We start from the raw sequence: 22,544 nt of genomic DNA, 5'->3' as shown, positions 1-22,544 counted from the left end.
CTTCTTTTTTAAGACACTAGTTTTTAAGGTTAAGTCTAGTTCAATTGATGTAAATACAAAAACACAAATCTAAATTTCTTCCCATTCGTGTTTAAACTTTTGTGTGTTCTAGGCCGGAAAAATGGTAAGTTTTATCCAGTTTAATCCGTTTAATTATATTAAATTTTTTATTTATTTTTAATTTATCATTACAATACCTAAAAACTGTATTGAATTAAAGTTTGATTTGTGTACTAAAATTCGTTTTAATTAAATTATACTTGGTTGTTTTAGACGAAAGTCAAGTGCTCAGAATTGCGCCTTAAGGATAAGGATTCCTTGTTAAAACAGCTCGAAGAGCTAAAACAGGAATTGGCCAACTTGAGGGTTTCTAAAGTCACCGGTGGTACAGCATCAAAACTTTCCCGGATGTAAGTAAATGGATTTCGTAAATATCTCATTTATGTTACCTTTTTCTTTAAGTTTTTTGAGATGTTTTGTTTGTTTGTTTGAAATGCGAGATTCGTTAGTTCCGATTTGTTGTAACTACTCTTATGTAGATTGGTAAAATTTCGACCATATTAATTACTACCTACTAATGACCTGTCGGTTCGGTTATACCAGTTCAGCTTAACAATACCCAAAATTATGGGTTGAAATAAACTTAAATTTTTATGCCAAACCGGCGAGAACAGTCATAATTACTTTTATTAAATGTATAGCTCCAAGGCTTTATTTTTCATTATGGATACAATGATAATAGTGTAAAAAATAACAAGTAAAAATGAGTAATTAATATAATATAACATTTTAAACTTTTAACAGTACTTCCTATTTTAAATCGTCAAATAATTTCTTAATATTTTTTTGGAATTGTAAACATTTTATAATATTGACTACTTTAAAAGTGAAAATATGTAAGACATTTATGTTAACCTTCAAGCGCTCACATGTTTTAAAGTAACACCATCGCTCGTGTGGCGATATTTGCACTGTCTTAATCTATCGCAAAAACAAAAATTATGTTTTGTTATTAAGAAAGACTGAATTTAGGCTTAAGACGTAGCATGTTATTTCAATAAACGAATTGTTATTGTAAAAACGCAATAAAAGTTCATTATTGCTATTAGCCTTAGGAAGTTTTTATTTTAAATGTGTTATTTTTCTGTTTTAGCCGTGTTGTGCGTAAAGCTATTCTACGATGCTATGTTGTTATTCATCAGAAACAAAAGGAAGCATTAAGAAAAATTTTCAAGGTAATAACTAGTTGAATGATGATTATTTAGCTACTATCTTTAGTCTGCTTAATAAATTTCACCAATTTGTTTTATTTTCAACATGTCATTTATTAGAATATACCTACCCTACAAGTATAAATGTTCTATTGGTATAAAGTTTTGTATACCAAATGCAATAAATTATATAATATGTCTATAAATGGTATTGAATTGATATTTGACTATTATATTACAGCAATAATTTTTAAAAAATGTAATTATTTTTGCTGATATTAGATAAAAATACTAAAAATTTGAATTATTCGTCTCGATAATTTACTGTTAGTGCCTTAAAAAGAGTTTTATTGAAATTATCAAAGTATTTTGCAATTACTAGTACTTTGGGTATGATTAAATAGAAAACATTCTTAATCAGTTGGCTAAAATTTCATTAATTGGGAGGTACAGTTATTAAACTTGTCAATTTTTGGTTAATTCAATATAGTATTTTTGTAATAATATTTTATTTTTTATCATTATATTTTTTTCAGAACCGTAAATACAAGCCTTTAGATTTGAGGCCAAAACTTACCAGAGCTAAGAGGCGTGCTTTAAGTAAGAAGGAACGCAGCATTAAAACTCTGAAAGAAATTAAAAAGAAGAATAAGTTCCCCCCAAGGATGTACGCTGTAAAAGCTTAATTTCTGTTAATTTTCTGACTAATAAAATACGGTTTGATAATTTGACAATTTTTTTTTTTTAAATACTTATCTTTTTCAAACAACCTGACTCAAAAACCACTTTTTATTGTGTTTTTAAAAAGATACATTTTTAAATGGTTGTGTATAGAATACTGGCTGTTGATTTCATGGTGTATCCGCCATCAAATGAGAGATAACACTTAAGAAGTACAGGTGGACATCTGCATGTTGTAAATCTGAGCTACATTCAAGTACTCCAGAGACAGATTTGGTAGTATCGGTCCAGTGGGAGAGCTAAAAAATCGCACTATGTGTTGAAAAAGTAATGAAACCATAAAATGCCAAGTTGTTATGATGTAACCAAAAACACTGCCTTATTTTGGTTTTAACCAGGTTACAAAAGATTTATAGAACTTTTTCAAGAAGTTAAGTTTTAACAGTTATTTTGTGACACATAAATATATTTAACTACCTCATTTTATAATACCATGAGTATTTAAAGTAATATACATGAATATAATATTGAGTAATTATACTTAATAATTTATAACAAATTTTGATCATAAACCATCATCGGAATAAAAATTGAATTAAAAAAAAAAAAGTCGACAAAAAATATAAAAGTAAAACACAATTTTTAGATGTTGAATGTTATTTAGAAATTTATTAGTGGAAATTATGTAATAATTTTACACGTAAATAACGTAAGTTTTATTTTTATAGATAATTTGAAATTTAAAATCTACTTGACATCAATGAAAATTGAGTAACTGCAATGTACACATAGATGTTAAAATAATATAACAAAATTGGTATTTGGTACTTGAAAACCCTATTTAAGATAGATCTAATCAAATCTATAAAGAAAAATGGCTTTGAAAATATGTCTATAACAATATTATTTACTTTTATTAGCTATATTAAGATTTATTTAATTTTTAAGTCCTGACACAGCCTGAAAGGGTGCGTTGCTGTATTTGCGTAAGTGCAATCTCTTTTTGAACAGACTTGGCTATTAATAATAATGAAAAATAAACCCCAATTTCTGGTTTATAAATAACTTTTTAATAAAATGATTCAAAACCAATGTGTTAACTCTGACTTTGTTATTTTTTAATCAATTGTTTTTTGATATTATAGTTTTTCAATAATTTATTACTTGTATAGTATAAAAATGTGTTTTCAAAATAATGAATGTCAACAAGTTATTGAGTAAAATGGATACACTATTTGAGGCTATTTAAGAAACATTTGCCACGGGTACGTTTATACTCCAGTTTGACATGGTACAATATGTTTAAGAGTTAAGCACAATTAGCAGATTTCTTTTTTTAACGAACATAGAAAAAATAGCAACAATATTTTTTCTTAGTGTTATGTTTATAAATGGTCGACATAATATTCATGAACGTTAGCAGGTATTGAAACAACTTATCTCATTTTGCCGAGTTCTTATTAGGCTCTATTGTAGGGTAGAGCACTACAAATTCAATGACAGGAGATATAAAAATAATAATGATTCCTTATCTTACATATAAAGCATATTTTACAATGTAATTAAAATTTTCTAAAGATCAGAAAAATATTAAGAAACATATACTATAATAATTTACGGAATATTAAATAAAAATTTTTGAAGTGTGACTAAAAAATTGTACACACAAGTGTACCTAATTTTGTGACACTGCATAAAATTTTATGTTTAAAAAAAAAAATATTGAAAGAAATTGTCTATGGTGGAAAAAATCTTTATAACATTTGTATTCAATTGACAATAAAATGTTTTTAACCATTTTTTTTACAGACTTAATTTTTAATGTTATAATAGATGCCCATTAGATTTAAATATAATTACCTAATAAAGAAAACTAAAACTGTAGTTCTAAAACACAAATTAAGATAAATAACTAATTAGTATTTTTATTCGTGGTCTGACAATTAGACGCATAAATATTAAAATCAACTTCATTCAGATGTAAGTCTCTTGAACCTTTACTTAACTCATCAGCATCATTGAAATTAAAATTATTAGTTAATATAAATCTCGATTTTAAAAAGCAAAAATGATGCTAGAGTTTTTAAAAATTAAATGATTTTTCAAAATTATTATACAAAGAAGTTTAGTCTAAACGCTCTTCATAACTCATGCGCTCATGAAGCTGCACTGCCCGTTCCGTGCTACTGACCTAGTAGACATATTATATTACACGTTCAATTTATGAAATTATGTACCATGTGTAAAAATTATATATTGTACCTAAAAATGCTATTACTTATACTAACTACCGCATAACCCTATAGAAATTTTCAATACTCATCCCAAACCCAACCAACAACTCAGGTTTTTTAAGTATAATGAAATTTAAAACTAACTAGATTTTTCCTATTGTCAAAATAGAATAATCTTTGAATATGGCTATGTGCCAGCTAGATAAGATAGAATATTTTAATTTATGGTATTATTTTATCTACACAAAAGTAAATACACATTTAATTACACAATGTATACATTTTTACTTTAATAGGCCAGCAGACATTTTTTCCCAGGCCTGAAATAAAAACATTTCAGTTAAATTTGTTTTAGATTATCAACAGGCCTAAGTGCAAGCATTTCAACTTTATACAATCCTGTTGGAAAATTTCTTTGTGTTCTTCTTGCAACGCACATCAAATTAGCTTTTTGAAAAATATAACAAAAACATCCAAAACTTCTTGTAACGGAACTATCTTCTGTATCTATTTCTCCTTCTTCGTTTGAAGAAATATTTTCTTTAACAACTATAAGACCATTTTTGTTTAGTGACTTGCTATAATATAAAAACATTAAATAAATATAACATATTATCTATGAAAATATTCTTTACAAATATAATACTTACCAACATTTTTTTAAAAATTCTACTAAATCGTTATCGGTAACGTAACCAAGAACCCACTGAATCCATATAACATCATACTTTATATCATTATCAGGTGAAAAATCTTGTAGACCTGAAAAATAAATACTTATTGGTTTTTCTTCTTGTTGATAATGTCATAGTGTTTATTAAGAAGCATACTTACTAACACAATAAAAGTTTTTGGCATTGGTTCCATCGAGTTTGAGTTTTGCTTCATTAAGGAATTTTTCATCTTGCTCTAATAAGTCAATACATTCAAAATGTTTAGACAATAACTGTTCAGTTATTCTACCAATGCCAGCTCCGCAGTCAAGTGCTCTGTTTTTGGATGGACCGTTTTCAATTTTAAACAATTTCTTGAGAAAAACATTAGAATCATTTACGTCCAATGTAGTCAGACTAGAAAAACCTCCTAACATACCGTTCAACGAAGCAGGTATATTAGACCAGTAATCTTTGCTTTTAACATAATTTATTTCACTTCCGTCCATCTTCAGAGATTGGTTAGCCCTTTAACATATTATTTAGAAATTATGTCAAAAAAATTCATTATTAGGTTATTGAATAAATATAATTTATAATTAAATTTTTCGTTATTTACTTATAAAAAAGTCACAAAACTACCAGTAACACACTACCAGCGATTTAGAATATTTAAATTTGAACTTGTCAAAATAAATAGGTACGTCAGCGGCTTGTGTTATCAATTTTTACAATATGGCTGCCGGTTTTCTCTTGTAAGAAGTATATCATCCTCAGAGAAAAAGGGGAACCATTTTACGGTTATCACAAATTGCTGACTTACCTATTTATTTTGTCACGATTTGAACTATTCGTCACTTATCATAGACCTATAAAGAAACCTTTATAGGTCTACTATGTTACTTATCAATCTTGTCATTAGAGTTTAGCGTTGTCAAGATAGTCAGAGATAAACTCAAACGGAAGAACGATAATCCGTGTTATTACTATCACTTTATGGTTATTACACATAAGTTGATGATAAGTCAAGAGTTAATTCAGAACATTTAATTATTAAAAAAATCAATACTTATACAACGAGTTTTATTCTTATTGTTGTTTCTCAAAAGCAATCGTCATGTCGAAAGTGTCATTTTCAACATTAGCTTATTGCAAGATTGTAGCCCATGCAGCCAAATATCCACATTGTGAAGTGAACGGGCTACTTATTGCAGACGCTCCTGCAAAAGGTGACAAGTTAGTGATCATTGATTCCGTTCCCCTGTTTCATCAATGTCTTCATGTATCACCAATGTCTGAAATCGCACTTATGCAAATCGATCAAATTGCCAACACATGTAATATGTACATTGCTGGTTATTATTTGGCTAACGAAACGTTGGACGATTTGAGGTATGTCTCTTGTTTTACTTACAACACCCTATCAATGCCGAACAAATATAATTGTATGATTTTAATAATCTAAATAATACATTTATACAGTAAATGTTAAACAATGTTTATTGTTTTAAGTTTATATATTATGTTAGACGTGCTTGATAGTTGTAAATTATAAATTATTGTATGATAATATATAAACTTGTTATTTTTATAGTTACGATAAACCAGCCCATAAAATAATGGATAAGATAGCTGAACACGAGACAGATATATGCATGGTTGTGGTAAGTGTTTAGCCCAAAGTTTTGGTTGATAAAATTCTTAATTTAATTAAATTTTTTTCTAGATCAACAATAGATTAATGGAAATAAATCAAAAGGAGAACGCTTTAGTAGTACATAAACATGAAGAAGGAAAATGGAAACGTTGTTCCAGGTATGTTTTTAAAATACAATTTATTATTATTACAATGAGTATTACATAATATTTTATATGTATTCAGTGTGCAAATAGAAAATGGTACTTTGGCAGCGGCATCAGCAATTCTTCAACAGCAGTCATATAAAAGTTTGATAGATTACGACAACCATTTAGACAACTTGTCTTTAGATTGGTTTAATACAGAATTCGCAAATTTAGTTCAAAGAACTTCAGGACAAGATACTGGTCGGATGCTAACAATTAATAAATCAATTTCTTGACAATTGCATTGGGATGAGGAAATGAAACAAATCAAATTTTGATATATTCATTTAGAGTATTAATTTTTTTAGTTAAATTCTTAAACATTTAAATATACACATATAATTGTTTGTTTAAATGTATCGTTTATGTTTCCAATAATTGTTTTATTTAAAATTTTTGTGTATGATTTAATTCTATATAAATTTTAATCTAAGTAAAATTTAAATTTAAGTTAAAAATAAACTTTAATTGAGCTAAGAGCTACTAAGTTTTTGAGATTACACTAATAGACCAACATAATGCAAAGGGCAATATCTTGAAATTGTTTTTATAGTTTTCTCAGTTCATGTCATATGTGATGTATTAAGCGAAAAGAGACTTTTTGTCGGCATTATCCAAAATTGAGTTAGTGCTAATTACTGAATGTTGATTGATTTTTGAACAATTTAAGACTCGGTAAATCTTTGTGGCTAAAAATTGACTTGAGTTATTTCTTTTTGAAGTTGGTAAATAAGAATACTTTGTTATCTTATAACAAATATTTTTCTCAAAATCTAAGTGGCCGACAGAGGTCCCTTTTCGCTTTCTGCTCACATATTTAAATACATTATTTTGCAATTTTTTTTCAATAAATTTTGTATGGGTTTTAAATATTGATTTGTATTTACACTGTGGCTTGTTTGGTTATGGACTTTCTAAAACAACTAAATCCTTCTTCTAAGTTTTGCTGTTACGACGTCATTCAGTGGCGCCGAATTCTATACTAGGGTCTTATATATATATATATATATATAAACGTTCATGCTGAGGCCGCTAAGTTTTGGAATTGCCCGACCACATTTTTAAGATTTCGTCATTGAATACTCTACAAATAAACTATTAAATTTTTAAAGGTAAGGAGCAAATATTTAATATTTAAAATAATACATATTTTAATTCAGAGTTAGTATGATTTTTAAATGTTAATTGATTAAAAAATAAGTCAGTTTCTAATGTAATATAAGAACTGATTCTAAACTAAACAACATTGAATAACCGCATACAGTTATGAAAAACACAACCCTTGTTTTTACGTTTACCAAAATAAATTAAAGGATCTCCCAAAAGTAATGTTTAATTATTTGAAAAATATAGGTAGAATAAAGTAAACTAAATGCTATTTTTTTATGCTGTGATTTATTTTAGTAAACTGCACCCACCCTTATTTCTGGTACGCCAATGATGTCGGAAGAATAAAGAAACCTGACATTTGAAAATATTCCAGGAAGTATTTTTCTTCTTTCGTTCGAAAAGGGCATTTGGCAAGTACATTATTATCTCAAGTCGCTAATAGGCCATGTTGGAATATTATAGACAAAATATTATTAAAAAAAAATCAATAGTGACGTTTTAACTTATTATAGTATTAAAATGAATTTCTACAAAGCTGTGTTGAATTTGTATACTATTTAAAATTTGTTCATGCTAATTTTCTTACAAGGTACAATATAAAAACTACAGAGGATGTTTTAGTTCACACGTTTGGCGATCTAGCTAATGTATTTTAAATATTCACATTATTCCTTTTCTATCCAAATTCCAAGGTACAGATAAAAAAAATTATTACTTAATGATATTGATTTGTTTTTCCCATTAAGAATCATGTAAAGCTCGGGTATTTGTTCTCATTTAGTATGGGTAATGCAATCGGACTTTTCGATAGTCATTTGTTGCTACAAATCTAGTTTCAAAATGCCAAATTTATTTTATTTTTTGAATTATTGGCAAACAATTAACAAGTATATTTCAATGTAAAATACCACGTGCGGTCAGTGGATCGTTACTGATTAAAATTTTTAGTTTTTACTGGAAAACCGAAATGATTAGAAGGGAAACTCATTTCACGTGTCTATTTATTGTTATCATTTATCACACCAAGGCAAAATAAAGAGGTATGTTAGGGGTTTGTGTTATCATTTTTTACAATATGGTTACTGGGTTTCTCTCGTAAGAAAACACGGCGGCCGGAGTAAATCGGCAGCCATTTCACCGTTATCGCAAGTTGCTGATATACCTATTTATTTTTGCGCCTTTTGATTTGCCGGCAAACTGCGAATAACGAAACAAATGCATATGATAACGTATTATTAGAAGTTAAATAGGTCTCCAATTTTGTGTGTAGAAGTTTGATTTTAATTTTAGAAGACTAAATAAGTTACTTTTTTTGTTTTACTATATATATATATATATATACATAACGTACATAATAATAAAAATAACGTATACGATGTCTTCGAATTCATCTGCATTGGATGATTCAGAAAACTTTCGAATACTAATTGCTACAGATATTCATTTGGGATATGAAGAAAAAGATTTAACTAGAGGTAAGGTAATTGATATACTGAATTTATAGAGTTTTGACAGTAGCTAGAGAGGTCTAGTATACAAGAGAAACATTCTTTTTTAAATTTCTATTATATTATCTCATAAATGTTACTTTCTGGACAGATCTAATGAGTGTTTAGAAATGAGAGAATCTCGTTGTGGAAGACCTAAATAGATACTTACGAATTAATCTAGAAAATAGATTATTCAATTAGGGAGATAGCAATGGAGCTAGAGACAACATTATGAAGTTAAACGGAAGTGCTTAATTTGGTACTAGTGAATATATATTTTTAAGAACAGTGCATATTTTAGCTTTGACTACTCACTTAATGGATAATTTTTTGCTAAAAAGAAATAATTCAAATTAATTTAAAGATAATTACTAGTGAAATTGTAGTGGGTCAACGTAGACTTATGGTATAGTTTTTAAAATGAAATTTAGATGGTGCAAATTAGAGAATAAGTAGAGAAAGAATTGGTAAATGAACAAATTATGAATGAACTATAATGTGTCGAAGCGAAAAAAAGAATGGTGCTTGGTAACAGAAGTATCAAAAGTTGTTTTTAGAAGAAAAATTGAGAAAATGAAAAAGATAAAAGTAATTGCAAATTAAGGTATCTTCAAAAATAATTATTTTAAAAGAAACATATAAAATAGAGCGCTCAAGAAATGGTTAGTTCACAAGAAGGTACAGAATAAAGCCAATGTACTGGGGAAAATTAGGAACATAAGAAGGGCTTTAAGAAGCCCTAGATAAGAAATAAAATAAAAACTCTTTAGTCATACAAACTCCATTTGTTTAATAATTAATACTTTTAACTAACACTTTATTATAATTATTATAGCTGATGATTCTTTTAACTCATTTGAAGAAGTTTTGCAATTAGCTGTCAAACATGAAGTCGACTTTCTCTTGTTAGCTGGTGACTTATTTCATGTAAACCAACCATCTACGGCATGCTTGGAAAGATGTATGTCACTGTTGCGAACTTACTGCCTAGGAGATAAGTATGTGTTTAAACTTTTAAAAATTATTTTTGATAAAATTAAAATACAAAGAAGTTATTAAAATATTTTTTTTTTACCAAATCCCTGGGCCGTTAAGAAATTTTTAATGTGTTAGTTGATGTTTACTATTGCCTAATATTTGTATTATTTAGTGATAATTAATTTTTTGGATAGATGACAATCTAAATATTAAATCTTAACCTTTTCTTTGGGCCCTAATTTGTTTTGCTTATAAGCCTGTTGTACTCTCAATCGGTCAAATTATTTACCTTGTCTACCTACCCACTAAAAAAATAGAGAAACCAATAAGAAACAACTTATTTAATTATACTAAAAAATTAACAAAATACAATTTAATTAGGCATTATATAATATTAAACAAATTTAGCTTTAATAATTATATAAGAATGTAAGCTTTTTCTGATTAAAAGTAATTTTCAGAAATAATACATGTTAAATCTTAAATTCTTATTGTTTATAAGTTTTCAATAAAGTATCAGTGGTAAAAAAAATATTGAGTTAACATTGCTTATTATATTTATTTAGGCCCGTTCATATGGAATTTGTGAGTGACCAAGCAGAAATATTTAAACATTGTAACAATCCGATTGTCAATTTTGAGGATCCAAATTTAAATATTTCCATACCAGTTTTTTCAATTCACGGAAACCATGATGATCCGTGTGGTATTGTATTTGATTTTTTCTTGTTTAGATTATTTTTAATCTGATATCTGTAATTTTTTTACTTTTCAGGTTATCGAGAAATATCTTGTCTGGATTTATTGAGTTCAGTGGGATTAGTTAATTATTTTGGAAAACAAACCAACCTCCAGAATATCAATATATCTCCAATACTTTTAAAAAAAGGATCAAATAAAGTTGCTCTTTATGGCTTGAGTCATATTAGAGATGAAAGGCTGATGCGGTTGTTCAAAGATAGAAAAGTTCGAATGTACCGGCCAGAAGAAGACACGGATCAGTGGTTTAATATATTTGTGTGCCATCAAAACCGTGTTAAGCGTCCAGGAACCAAACATTTGTCTGAAGAAGTTATTCCAGAGTTCATAAAATTAACTATTTGGGGACATGAACATGAAAGCTTAATCGATCCTGTTCATAGCAGTTCAGGAAAAGGATTTGTTTGTCAGCCAGGTCAATAAATAATATAATATATAAATATATATATTTGCTCCCTAGCAATCTTGAGAGAGTTGTTTCCTGGACGATTTATCCCCTTGTGGTTTTTTTCTTTGGGGACTTAAGAAGGCAATCACCCAGGCAGTGGCTGCCATTACACCGGAAATGACACAAAGAGCTATGGCCTTTCCCCGAAAGTTAAAAGTGAACGCCGCAAAGTGTGACCTGTGGCACCGTCTTGTTGGAACCAGCTTCTCCCTCATCATGGTTCCTAACAAACTGGTTTAGGTTAGGTCAGAAGAAAATGGCATGTATACAGCTATCGATCGATACCCCCTCCACCGTTTTACCACCGCCACAACTCACACAGTGCCATTTCTAAATAAGGGAGGTTTTTTTGCCGGACCCTATATATATATAACCTACCCTATGTATATTTATAAATTATATTATAGTGTGTTTCACAAAATTCGATAGGACTATTCAACATGGTTGATTTGACATTTATAACTATGTAAAATTTAAAATTTCCCGTGCATTCAGTGAGTTGGGCTGCATTAAAATTCAAATTTTAGGTCGCGCTTCAGTCGAGTCTCAGTTTTTGTGAAGCGCACTGTAGGTACTAATTAAGAATTGAATATTGTTAGTACCTAAATAAAATACTGAAAAAGAAAAAGAAATCAAGATAATCTCGCTAATTGTGTTTTTAGTATTATCATCGATACAATTAGAGTTGATCGTCTTTCCTAATAGTATGTTGCCGTTTTTACCAATAGATAAAAAAAAAACCATTGTAAAAACAACACATTTTCAGCTCTGCATTGAATTTGAAAAAATTTACTAAAATTATCCTTATTAAAATGATACTCTATTGTAATTACTTAATTTTTTTTTTAGGAAGTACTGTAGCAACATCTATGTGTGAGGGGGAAGCGGGAAGTAAATACGTTGGACTACTTACTATTAAAGGCACCGCTTTTAAAATACAACCTCTAGAACTAAAGACAGTTAGGCTGATGCATTTCGAAACAATACATTTATCAGAATTGGAACACGATTTAGAAATTTCCAAACAGGTCGAAAGTTTTATAGAAGAAAAACTTGATCAAATAATTGTATGCCTACAAATGAAACATAGTGGTTAGTTTTTCATACATTTTTGTTAAATTGTTATTTAGTCAAATTTTTTACTTGTTTTTTTCAATAAATGACAAGAGATTTTAGAGTCCAATAATTATCATTTGACCAAAAACGATATTTAAATGTATTACGTATTTTATAGGTCATCCTAAACAGCCCGTGTTGCCATTAATACGTTTAAGAATATTTTACACCAAAGATACTCAATTCTTTAACACTCATCGGTTTGGTCAGCGTTATCATGACCGTGTAGCAAATTCCAACGATATGATTGTATTAAAGATGGAAAAAAAAATCTATGAAAAAAAAAAAAATTGTATTGATAGTGAAACTTTAGAAGAAATAATGGAAAATCAAGAAGTATTTTTGTTTTATTATTATTTTTGATAGAAAAAATAAATAAATCTTTCAATATAACGTATATACTATTGTTGTATTACATTTATTATAGATGGAAAATATTGAAGAAATGATTAATGTATATTTTAAAGAAAAATCAAATGATGAAGATATGAAACAATTGGAACTATTATCAGTCAATGGTATGGCCGAAGGAGTAAGTCGATTCGTAAACAATCAAAATTCAGAAAGCATTAAAACAGTTATAGAGTGAGTGTGAATAAGTTAAGTGTAATAAGTTTTTGTAGATAATTTTTTAGAACAGTTTTAAATGTATAATTTTATAACATTATTTTAGTTATCAAATGGATAAAGTAAAAAAATATGTAACCAATCAAGATGATTTAAATGAAAATAATATTTTAAATTATATAGATCAATTCCGTATTAGTCGTTCACAAAAAGTACGAGAAGAACTTCAAGAAGTAAGTTTTAAATTTTATTTGCCACTATCACGTGTTTTCCTGTAACTATGTCGATTGGTTTTTAGAATTATTTTGTAAAAAATAAAAAGTGCATAAAAGCAGTTTTAATCATTGTGAGATCAGATGATAATAGTTTTCCATTTATAGTTGTGCAAAATTGATTTGAGTAATAAATAAATAAAAAGGTTGTGTTGAAATAATATATATTAATATTTATTAGAATTTTTTCTAGTAAAAATATGAGATTGTTTTTTTTAGTTTAAATATATAAGGTAATATGAAAAAAAAATATTTAAAAAAATATGCTTGTTTTACCATAGATGCAGAGTGTATTAAACTCAGAGCAGAACCTTACTCCTTCGACATCAAGACAGTCAATCATACAGAATCAATCAAGTGATGAATCTGTGAACTCCGATGAAAATCAGCAAAACGCTTCTTCTAGTACTAGAACTCGTGGAAGAGGTGCTCGTAGTGGAAGAGGTTCTAGAGGAACCAGAGGAACTACACGTGGAAGAGGAAAAGGATAAACTTCTCTTTGAGTACCTTTTTTTAATTATATATTTATAAAATTATTATTATTTTTAATTTTGTTAAATGAAAACAATGTATTTATTTATTTATTTGAAATGAACATTATAAAAAAAAAAAAAAACTGTTTTTCTGTTAAATGTTATAAGTTGTCATTTTTATTATTAAAATATTTTTTATGTCATTTTTGGTCGAAAACAACTCATTCTACTACAATTGTACTGTTCCTAAGAGTATTATGACTTAAGTTTTAAAAAAAAATATTTTAATTTTTCATAACATTTCTAAGACATTGATCAATTTCAGGTTTTTTACAATGAAATAATTAATTAACTAAAAATAATTTAAAAATTGTGCCATGATCGGCGCCATGAAAATGTTATGAAGATTGAAAACTTAAATCGGGAGTATTTTTAGGTAAGTTTTGTTAGAAGTAAAAACATATGTTTTTGTACAAAAATAAATCCCATATGCGTTCTAATAGTAAAAATAAATTAAATATCAAAATAGTTCTCTTTTCTATGGTAATATTGATTATAAATAATATATTATAATACTTATAACCAATGGTAATATTATGTACGTTTAAAAATGACGTTAAGTGAAAAATTGCCAATACAATGCGCCTTGATAAATGCTAGTGTAGAGGCCCTTTAATATGCAATAATCCATTATATTTGACTTTTTAAAATAAAAATGTATTTAATTTAGTATTTAAATACTTTATTTTTTACAATGTTTCTATTTGTATATATTAAATTACAAACATAAAATTGTTATTTGTGATTTTGTTCAAATAAATGTACAACTACATTGTATTATACATTCTTTTAGTTTAAAAAAATTATTTTAATTATTTTATTAAAAAAATGTGTTTCAAAAAGTCTGATACACACATTGTTCCTATTTAATTGAATCACGCGAGTGCGAGTAAAAATAAATTAGGTAATAAAATACACATAATTACTAAAAATGCCAACAGGACATATACACGTATTAAATATTGTAGGTTGTAATATTTATTGTAATACGACGTTACATCGCATACGTTTTGAATTTTATTTATTGTAAATCAAATAATATGCAAATTTTTAATAACAATAATTAATATACCGTAACCATTCGCGTTGTTAGTGTGTGGTATAATAATAATAAAAATGCGAGTTTATAATATTATCGTGCGCGCGCGACACGTTAGTCGCGACCGGACGGATAATTACCGTGTATTCACGGTAATTACGGTGAGCGGGCGACCCGGACAGCAGCTGTACACCACTGTTGGTTTCCACACGTGTCGGCACTGTGTCGCGTGGATCGCCGTCGTAGAAACAATAACAAATCTCGGTCAATCAACGGGACTCGAGTCTCGACCCGTCGCGGTTTCGTCAGCCGCTGCTGTTGATAAGTGAAATCATTATTTACTGAGCTGCCCGCGCGTACGTGCTGCAGCTACCAGTGAATGAATTGTTTTACCTGATTAGCGTTTTTAGTGTGCCCCAGAAATGTCAGAGAAAAGAAAAGGCAAGCGACGACGGGACGATGTGAGTATCTCATCTGAACGGCATTGCCGATTGTGGGTGTATAGCGCAGTACTTTAAGTGGCAAGAGGCTCGGCAAGGGTCAACCGCAGATGTGGCCAATTTGTTTTTGTTTTCATACACGTCGGCAAAATCTTAACGAAACTGTTTCTTTGTGCAGGAGTTCAGCTTAGATCCCGAAACCGCGGACAAGCCGACAAAACAGGAATACGCTGTTGCCAAATGGTTGCGCAAAAACGTTCAACACAAAAAGACCAAATTTGCCGGACATAATGTCGAGTATTTCACAGGTAAATTGCACTTTCTGCTCGCATCTCTCGAGAAAACCGTTGCCGATCTTAATTTTATTTCTTTTGTATAGGAAGCAAGGCGGTCGATAGTCTCCTCGACTCGAAATGGACCACCAGCGAGAAATTGTTTTCCACACGACTTGAGATAGAACTTTATTTGGATTCGTGAGTAATAGTAATAGTAATAAGAAACATTTTTTTTCTGCTTTAACTGAAATTAAAACAACTCTTTAGGATGTTGAAACATCAGTTTTTTCATCGTGCTAAAAAAGTACCTATTTCCGATCAAGAACTGAAAGCGATGAAAAATAAAAAATCTAAAAAAGCTGTTGATACCGATAAAGAAGACAAGAAAAAAACAGACAAAAAGAAAAAAGACAAGAAAGACGATGAAAGTGAAGAAACCAGTAAAGACGATAAAAATGAAGAGGAAAAAAATAAAGCCAGTGAAGTAAGTTAATGTTGTAAAGTTTTATTTTTGTCAATAAGAAGATTAGAAACTATTACTTTTAAAGAGTTGAGTTTAATAAATATTTTAATTGCGTGCGGTTGAATTATGAGAGTTTATAGTTGATTTAAAAATGGGTTTGTTTTGCATGCACGCAACATGTGTGATTTGTTACTAATGTTTCTTAGCGCAATGATTTCGACCAAAAAGCTTAACAAATTGTTGACTATTTAGAACAATCCAATTTCAATTCTATAAAAAGATGAGTTTAATACTCTTATGACAATATTTGGTTGGAATCAGGTTTTTCATACAAATAAAATTTGTTATTTGCAATTAATTGAAACAAAATAAAAATTGTCATTACCTATAAAATTAATTTTTTTGTTTAAAAATTGTGTCTTAAAAAAACCAAGTATAAATAAAAAATGTGTTTTTGGCTTATAGAATTAAAATTGAATCAACATTAAAGTAGTTACAGTTTTGTAAAGTTTTTTTTGGCAGAAAACTGACGCTTCCCATTTCTCTTAACTCTTGACTTATGAAATAATACTCAATAGTTTATATTTCATGCATCAATAATAATTCATATTCACATTTGTGAATCACTTGAGTACCTTAACTATAGAATTTACAACACTTTCCAAAATGTATTATTAATGGATTATTAATTATTGTTAGGTTAGATTAGTGAAATAGTAACTGTTGAGTAAATCAAAGAGTATTTTATGCTACTCAAGTTTCAATTACTTTATTTACAACTATAAAAGGAATTAGATGGTGTTGAAAAAACTAAAATGTAGACTAATGAGAAAAATATTAAATTTTTCTTAACAATGTAACACTTTTTTCTTTCTCATTTCTTTTTAAAATTTTACATGTATAGTTTTCGTTTTTAAAGTCCCTAAAATTTTTAATATTTGTAACAGCTTTTGACTACTGTGTACATATTAAACATATAATGCGACGTATAGCAGTGAAGTGAATGACTTGCGACATTAGAATATAGTAATATTTTTTTTTTTGTGTTTTTAAGGGTGAACGTAAAAAGAAAAGCCGCAAAATTCGATTAGAAATGCACATGGAACAAGCTTTTGTTGACAACCTGGATGCTTATGTATGGATTTACGATCCCATTCCCTTTTATTATTGGGTTATCGGAACTTTAATTGTATTTGGCGGGATTGGGATATGTTTGTTTCCACTGTGGCCGCCACAAGTCAGGTATATGGCTTTTGTTATATGTAATATCACTATTATAAAAAGCTTGTCTTTTTGACTTTTTTTGGCATTTTGAGTATTAAATATGTATAATATATATGTTAATAACCAAATTATTATGTTTTTTTTTTTACATTTTATAGGATGGGAGTACAGTACTTAAGCATAGCTGCGGCAGGTTTTCTCATATTCATTATTGTGTTGGCTATCCTCAGATTAGTATTGTTTAGTTTACTTTGGATTTTAACAACGGGCAAGCTACACTTCTGGTTGTTCCCAAATTTAACAGAAGATGTGGGTTTCTTTGCTTCGTTTTGGCCTATTTACACAGTAAGTTTATGTATAAAAAAGATACTTCTTCCCGTTTCCCTTCCATGGGTACCACACACATGTTTAGGTGTGAAACGGGTGTTAAAGTAATGTAATTTTTTTAATTAATAAAATAAACATTAATGAAATACTTCTTACAGTATAGTGTTTATTCTAAGAAAACTCACAAAAAAGGCAAAAAAAAGAAAGAAAAATTATCAGACGACGAGGACGAAGATGATAAAAAATTAGATGATGGTGATGAATTGAAAAAATCATCCGAATCAGAAGCTGACGACAAAGCTTCAGAAACCAAACAATCCGAACCTGAAAACTTAACCTCAGATCCAAAAGCTGATCAGTTGGAGCATCCAAAGTAGAATATTTTGTGTTACATTTGCATGCATTTATTATTTTTATTATTATTCTTCTAACAGCTTATAATTAAAATTAACTAACATATATGTAACACAGTGTAAAAAAAATCATATAAATTCAAATGTTTCATACATTATTACAAAAAGTAATTTTTTAATTTTTACAATCACATAACGAAATTTGTAAGTGTTCATTTCAATTAACTAGATACTACTAATAATCAAATTAATTGTTGAATTGTTAAAAAAAAATTAAATAAACATCAACTAATTAAACTTGAAAAATATCGACTAATTAGTATCTTATTTCCTAGAGATAACACAGAAGTCACATTGGTAACATTTAAACTATTTTTATCATTTAAAGCTGGTTGTTATTTATTAAATATTAACGTTTTAAAAAAAAAATAATGCGTATACTGTTTCTTATGATTGAAATTAATAATACTATTTTATACTATTGCTTAACCCTTAAATGTACTCCAAGCAGAAAGAACTTCGTACTGGATTTTCCCACAATTTTACTTATAATAAGGATTGATGTTAAGCCAAAGTTATAAGAATGGCCATCGGTCTCTTAAAAGTTGATCAAATACAATTATGCTTGTACTAATAATAATAACAAAGTAAAAAGTCTCTGAACTCGATCATTGGTTGATTGATTTTTGGTTTGTTGTTTGTAGATCTTCAGAAGATTCATCTTCTACCGACACAGAATCAAGTAGCCAGCAATCGCATACCGGTAATGATTTTGTGATGGTGGACAAACAAGATGCCCAAGACACGTAATTAAGTAAATGTTTCAAGTGCACCCCCGCTTTTGTTTTTTAAACAAATAATCTGTTGATTTTATTTTTGTTTTCAGATAAAAATAACAAATCCCTTTATTGATGTTTTCCAATAGCATTTGCTATTTATATGCTACCTATATAATTTTAAATTAATATCAATATATGTATTGTTTAACTGTTATCCTATTATAACTTATCTAATAAAGTGCATTATTATTTTTATATTATTTTTCAGTATGTTAGTACAAAATTCCTATTTCAAATGTTTTTAATAAACACTAATTCTATTTGTTAGTTAAGAAAATCTAAAATAAAAAAAATTATATTATCAAAAATTGAATTATCGCTTAAAATGATGAAAAAGTATATTTATCGCAGTTAAATTAGTCTTCTATTTGTTTTTATTTAATTACTTATTTCGTACTTTGTGCATTGATATTATTTTATAATTTTTTGCAAAACGAGATAAATAATGTTAACAACGTAAAATACCGGTTACATTTTTTGTGATAGAAATATAACATTAATGTATTATGTACTGTTATTTATTGAGATTATTTTAGTGTAATTTCGACGTAGAAATCTAATACATAATTTAATTATTGTTATTATTTAAGTTATCTAAAAACATTAAAACTGACACATAAATTTTATCTTTTATTATATATTATTTTCTTGCCAAGCCTTAAAAATGAATAAAATTTTCATTCAATTAATACTTATATATTTTGGTTAAGTATGTTGGAAATCTGAAAGTGCTATAAATTGTTTAAAGTATTTGAAATCGGTCAAGTCTTACGCAAAGTTGTCTAAAGTTATAATTAAAATTTGCTTAAGATAATAAACAAATATTAACAGAACATACCAAACACTGGTTAAGTGAAAAGTGTTTTTTCTTAACACATTAATAATGTATTAATGTGTAATTGTTAATTATACTAGATTTTAATCGATAGCGTGTATCATACGCTGTATTAATTTCGATGCAGACAATTTAAACTTGTAACAATTTAAAAAATTTACTAGCCATCTATGATCTATTATCAGGTTAACTATTAAAATGTAATTTTTTAATCATACACCACAATTTTAATGGAATTATTCGATCAAGTCGCAGATGTAATGACATGCTACAATATAAGTATTACACTATTATCATAGCCATAATATTATATCTGAAGAGCCGCCAGTCGAGTTTCGGGTTCGACTGTGAAGTTCATAACTCGTTGGCCATTGCTATGCGCTATAATACTATGCTATATTTATTTTAACTTTTATTGTTTACTGTTTAGTTAATTCTTATCACGGATTTTTCCTTATTAGCAACGTAATATTTTAGTATTTACCAATGACTTGTTAACAGGTCAATCGTCAACAGTTGTTTAATTTACATTTTACATTCTAAATATTGATAACAATAGTGAATACTGATTACTGCAAAGTTTACTTATTATGTTATTACTTATCTATGTTATTACTCGTCTATGAATAGTGTTTGGAGTTTAAAATACATTAATCATTAATATTAAATCAAGTATATTCTAATGTGAACGTATTTACCGTTCTTATTTTTGACCTGCGCCTTTGTAGATTTATTTGATAGGTAAAACTGTTATTCTCTTAAATTGATATTTAAGAGAATGACGAATGATAAGTGCTTACTATGGAACTTACTGTAATACCTTTTGTATAATTAGCTTAAAACGTGACTTATATTTTTTCGGCTTTATTTTCGAGCTCAGTATCTAATGGAATCGATTGGTTTACAACTAAATAATAAAAAATATGAAAAAAATTACTCTCTTAAGGCTGTGCGTAAAACAAATTATTGTCGTAGGCCTGGTTCAATATACAAGAGTTTAATTGGAAACTCCAACATTGTAAAAACGAGTAAATACTTTGAAAACCCAATGGGAAAACAATGGATACCACCTAGATCTCCTTACGCTCTTATACAAGAGGACCTGTTCCACAATCCTTGGCAATTGTTGATTGCTACGATATTTTTAACTAAAGTTACTGGTAGGTATGAAAATTAGTATTATTATAAGACTAAAATGTATGAATATTTGAATAGCAGTAGGTACAATTGATTTTCAGCAAAATTAGCATTACCAAAAATACACGAGTTTCTTCAAAAGTGGCCTAAACCAGAAAATGTGATGCAAGCCGACTCTGAAGATTTACTTTGCTCTGTCGAAAGTTTAGGATTAGAAAACACTCGAGTAAAGACTATAAAAGGGTTTACAGGTAAACCTTATTTAAAAAAAACACTTGGCACTTCAAAATTAATACTTTTGAATTGTATTTCATGTAAATAATTTTTTGTTTTAGCTGATTTTTTAAACAAAAACTGGACATATCCTATAGAATTATACGGCATCGGAAAATATGGCAATGATTCGTACAGATTGTTTTGTGTTAATGAATGGAAATGTGTACAACCAGATGATATTTTATTGTCCAAGTATAAAGACTGGTTGACACAGAATGAAAAAATTCTTGGATTATAATATTTATAACTGTTATGATTTATTTTTTTTAACTATTAATTTTAAGTCTTTTTGTTTATATTTATTAACATTTACCAAAAACTTTATATTTTTTTAAAACTAAGTTATGTGATGTATTTACTTATATATATATATAAATTAAGTTTATGAAAAAAAGAAATGTTGTCTTTTTAAATAACTTAAAACAGCTGTTATGTATTTGATGTTAGCTCATAAAAATAATTTTTAAATAAAATATTTAAAGTTAAGTAGTTCTAAACTTAGAGTATTAGGTACGAGAACACAGTGTAAATGCATAGATTTTTGGCATTGTGGATCCGTATAACCCACCACGATTTAATATTTAAACATGATTATTATGATACAATAAAATACATTATGATAGTATTAAACTGTATAAAATTTAGTTATAGTTGAGCATATATATTTTTATTGCAAAAAACATAAATATAATAAAACACACGGTTGAATAATATCGAGTATATATAATAATAATAACTATGTTACATCTCGGTAAAAAATGTTGTAGTGTGAAAATGTTCACGCAAATTTTAGATTGACCTCCAGGCTAAAAACATCTATGTTAAAAGGAAATTTAATGTGTTGAGCGCTGTATATGTTATCTTTCTATATAAAATAAAAACAACTAAAAAAGGTTGAAACCAGATTATTTTTTATGTAAGCTCATTTTTTAAAAACCAATACCCAGTACCTCAATAAGTTAGCATACTTCGTTAATACCTGTCTTGCAATAAATATTTATATTTATTGTCTTATTTTAAGTTTGCTAACATCCAGTTTCATCTAAGTATAATGTAAGTATAGGATTTATATATTCCATTAATAGTACCGTGCATATTTTATCGAACCCGGATCTGTAGAATTTGTTGAAAATTAAATTATCTTTATTTATCATTCGAAAGCTTGACATTTCTGCGAGCACACACCTAATAACTTTATGATCCTTAGGTATTTTTATTATGTTGATCATGACATGTCAGACGTTAACCGCATTGCGGCCATCGCGTAATCGCAATAACCATCATAATGATCATTGTTTTTTTTAGAGATTACCATACAGCAAATGTGACGAATTATTTTACCTATTTTTAGTTGAGGAAAAATTGTTTTTTTTTTTTTATTAACCGACTTCGAATTATTTACGACGGTCATTAATGTAAAGTTTGTTTTTATTTTGTTT

At 28.0% G+C, this 22,544-nt stretch overlaps 6 protein-coding genes across 8 annotated transcripts; 5 read left to right on the top strand and 1 right to left on the bottom strand.

Annotated features, from left to right (window-relative positions):
• Nucleotides 1-11: 11 nt before the first annotated feature.
• Nucleotides 12-1,945, top strand: LOC126833440 (60S ribosomal protein L35). Its single transcript, XM_050564773.1, has 4 exons — nucleotides 12-124; nucleotides 274-410; nucleotides 1,154-1,235; nucleotides 1,748-1,945. The coding sequence occupies exons 1-4, from the start codon at nucleotides 122-124 to the stop codon at nucleotides 1,895-1,897; spliced, it is 372 nt and encodes a 123-aa protein (XP_050420730.1). The 5' UTR covers nucleotides 12-121; the 3' UTR covers nucleotides 1,898-1,945.
• Nucleotides 1,946-3,792: 1,847 nt separating this feature from the next.
• On the bottom strand, nucleotides 3,793-5,671 carry LOC126833737 (N-terminal Xaa-Pro-Lys N-methyltransferase 1). The gene is made up of 4 exons (XM_050565243.1): nucleotides 5,399-5,671; nucleotides 4,961-5,307; nucleotides 4,777-4,888; nucleotides 3,793-4,704 (listed from the first exon to the last, which is right to left on the bottom strand). The coding sequence occupies exons 2-4, from the start codon at nucleotides 5,286-5,288 to the stop codon at nucleotides 4,467-4,469; spliced, it is 678 nt and encodes a 225-aa protein (XP_050421200.1). The 5' UTR covers nucleotides 5,289-5,307; nucleotides 5,399-5,671; the 3' UTR covers nucleotides 3,793-4,466.
• A 25-nt stretch (nucleotides 5,672-5,696) lies between these two features.
• Nucleotides 5,697-7,500, top strand: LOC126833738 (ER membrane protein complex subunit 8/9 homolog). The gene is made up of 4 exons (XM_050565244.1): nucleotides 5,697-6,171; nucleotides 6,374-6,443; nucleotides 6,506-6,594; nucleotides 6,662-7,500. Exons 1-4 carry the CDS (start codon nucleotides 5,897-5,899, stop codon nucleotides 6,858-6,860), a joined length of 633 nt encoding a protein of 210 aa, XP_050421201.1. The 5' UTR covers nucleotides 5,697-5,896; the 3' UTR covers nucleotides 6,861-7,500.
• A 1,480-nt stretch (nucleotides 7,501-8,980) lies between these two features.
• On the top strand, nucleotides 8,981-14,137 carry LOC126833412 (double-strand break repair protein MRE11). The gene is made up of 9 exons (XM_050564736.1): nucleotides 8,981-9,209; nucleotides 10,060-10,222; nucleotides 10,769-10,908; nucleotides 10,978-11,376; nucleotides 12,259-12,501; nucleotides 12,644-12,861; nucleotides 12,953-13,110; nucleotides 13,199-13,325; nucleotides 13,646-14,137. The coding sequence occupies exons 1-9, from the start codon at nucleotides 9,110-9,112 to the stop codon at nucleotides 13,853-13,855; spliced, it is 1,758 nt and encodes a 585-aa protein (XP_050420693.1). The 5' UTR covers nucleotides 8,981-9,109; the 3' UTR covers nucleotides 13,856-14,137.
• A 1,066-nt stretch (nucleotides 14,138-15,203) lies between these two features.
• Nucleotides 15,204-19,052, top strand: LOC126833315 (translocation protein SEC62). Of its 2 annotated transcripts, XM_050564574.1 has the most exons (9): nucleotides 15,204-15,397; nucleotides 15,555-15,684; nucleotides 15,756-15,849; nucleotides 15,919-16,135; nucleotides 17,169-17,356; nucleotides 17,497-17,683; nucleotides 17,824-18,038; nucleotides 18,723-18,832; nucleotides 18,905-19,052. In XM_050564574.1, the coding sequence occupies exons 1-8, from the start codon at nucleotides 15,359-15,361 to the stop codon at nucleotides 18,826-18,828; spliced, it is 1,176 nt and encodes a 391-aa protein (XP_050420531.1). In that variant the 5' UTR covers nucleotides 15,204-15,358; the 3' UTR covers nucleotides 18,829-18,832; nucleotides 18,905-19,052. The 2 variants fall into 2 exon arrangements, with proteins under 2 accessions (XP_050420531.1, XP_050420530.1); XM_050564573.1 differs by having other exon boundaries at nucleotides 18,723-19,052.
• A 1,233-nt stretch (nucleotides 19,053-20,285) lies between these two features.
• On the top strand, nucleotides 20,286-21,974 carry LOC126833554 (methyl-CpG-binding domain protein 4-like). Of its 2 annotated transcripts, XM_050564971.1 has the most exons (4): nucleotides 20,289-20,433; nucleotides 20,668-20,852; nucleotides 20,931-21,080; nucleotides 21,165-21,974. In XM_050564971.1, the coding sequence occupies exons 2-4, from the start codon at nucleotides 20,741-20,743 to the stop codon at nucleotides 21,341-21,343; spliced, it is 441 nt and encodes a 146-aa protein (XP_050420928.1). In that variant the 5' UTR covers nucleotides 20,289-20,433; nucleotides 20,668-20,740; the 3' UTR covers nucleotides 21,344-21,974. The 2 variants fall into 2 exon arrangements, with proteins under 2 accessions (XP_050420927.1, XP_050420928.1); XM_050564970.1 differs by having other exon boundaries at nucleotides 20,286-20,852.
• Nucleotides 21,975-22,544: the final 570 nt, after the last annotated feature.

The sequence above is a fragment of the Adelges cooleyi genome, unplaced genomic scaffold (genome assembly GCF_023614345.1).
Source record: "Adelges cooleyi isolate 19-005CV unplaced genomic scaffold, UGA_ACOO_1.1 ACOO_flye_CR_arks_rails_tigmint_CR_PRNA_2, whole genome shotgun sequence".
NCBI classification, from domain to species: domain Eukaryota; kingdom Metazoa; phylum Arthropoda; class Insecta; order Hemiptera; family Adelgidae; genus Adelges; species Adelges cooleyi.
This window is presented reverse-complemented; position numbering and strand designations above follow the sequence as displayed.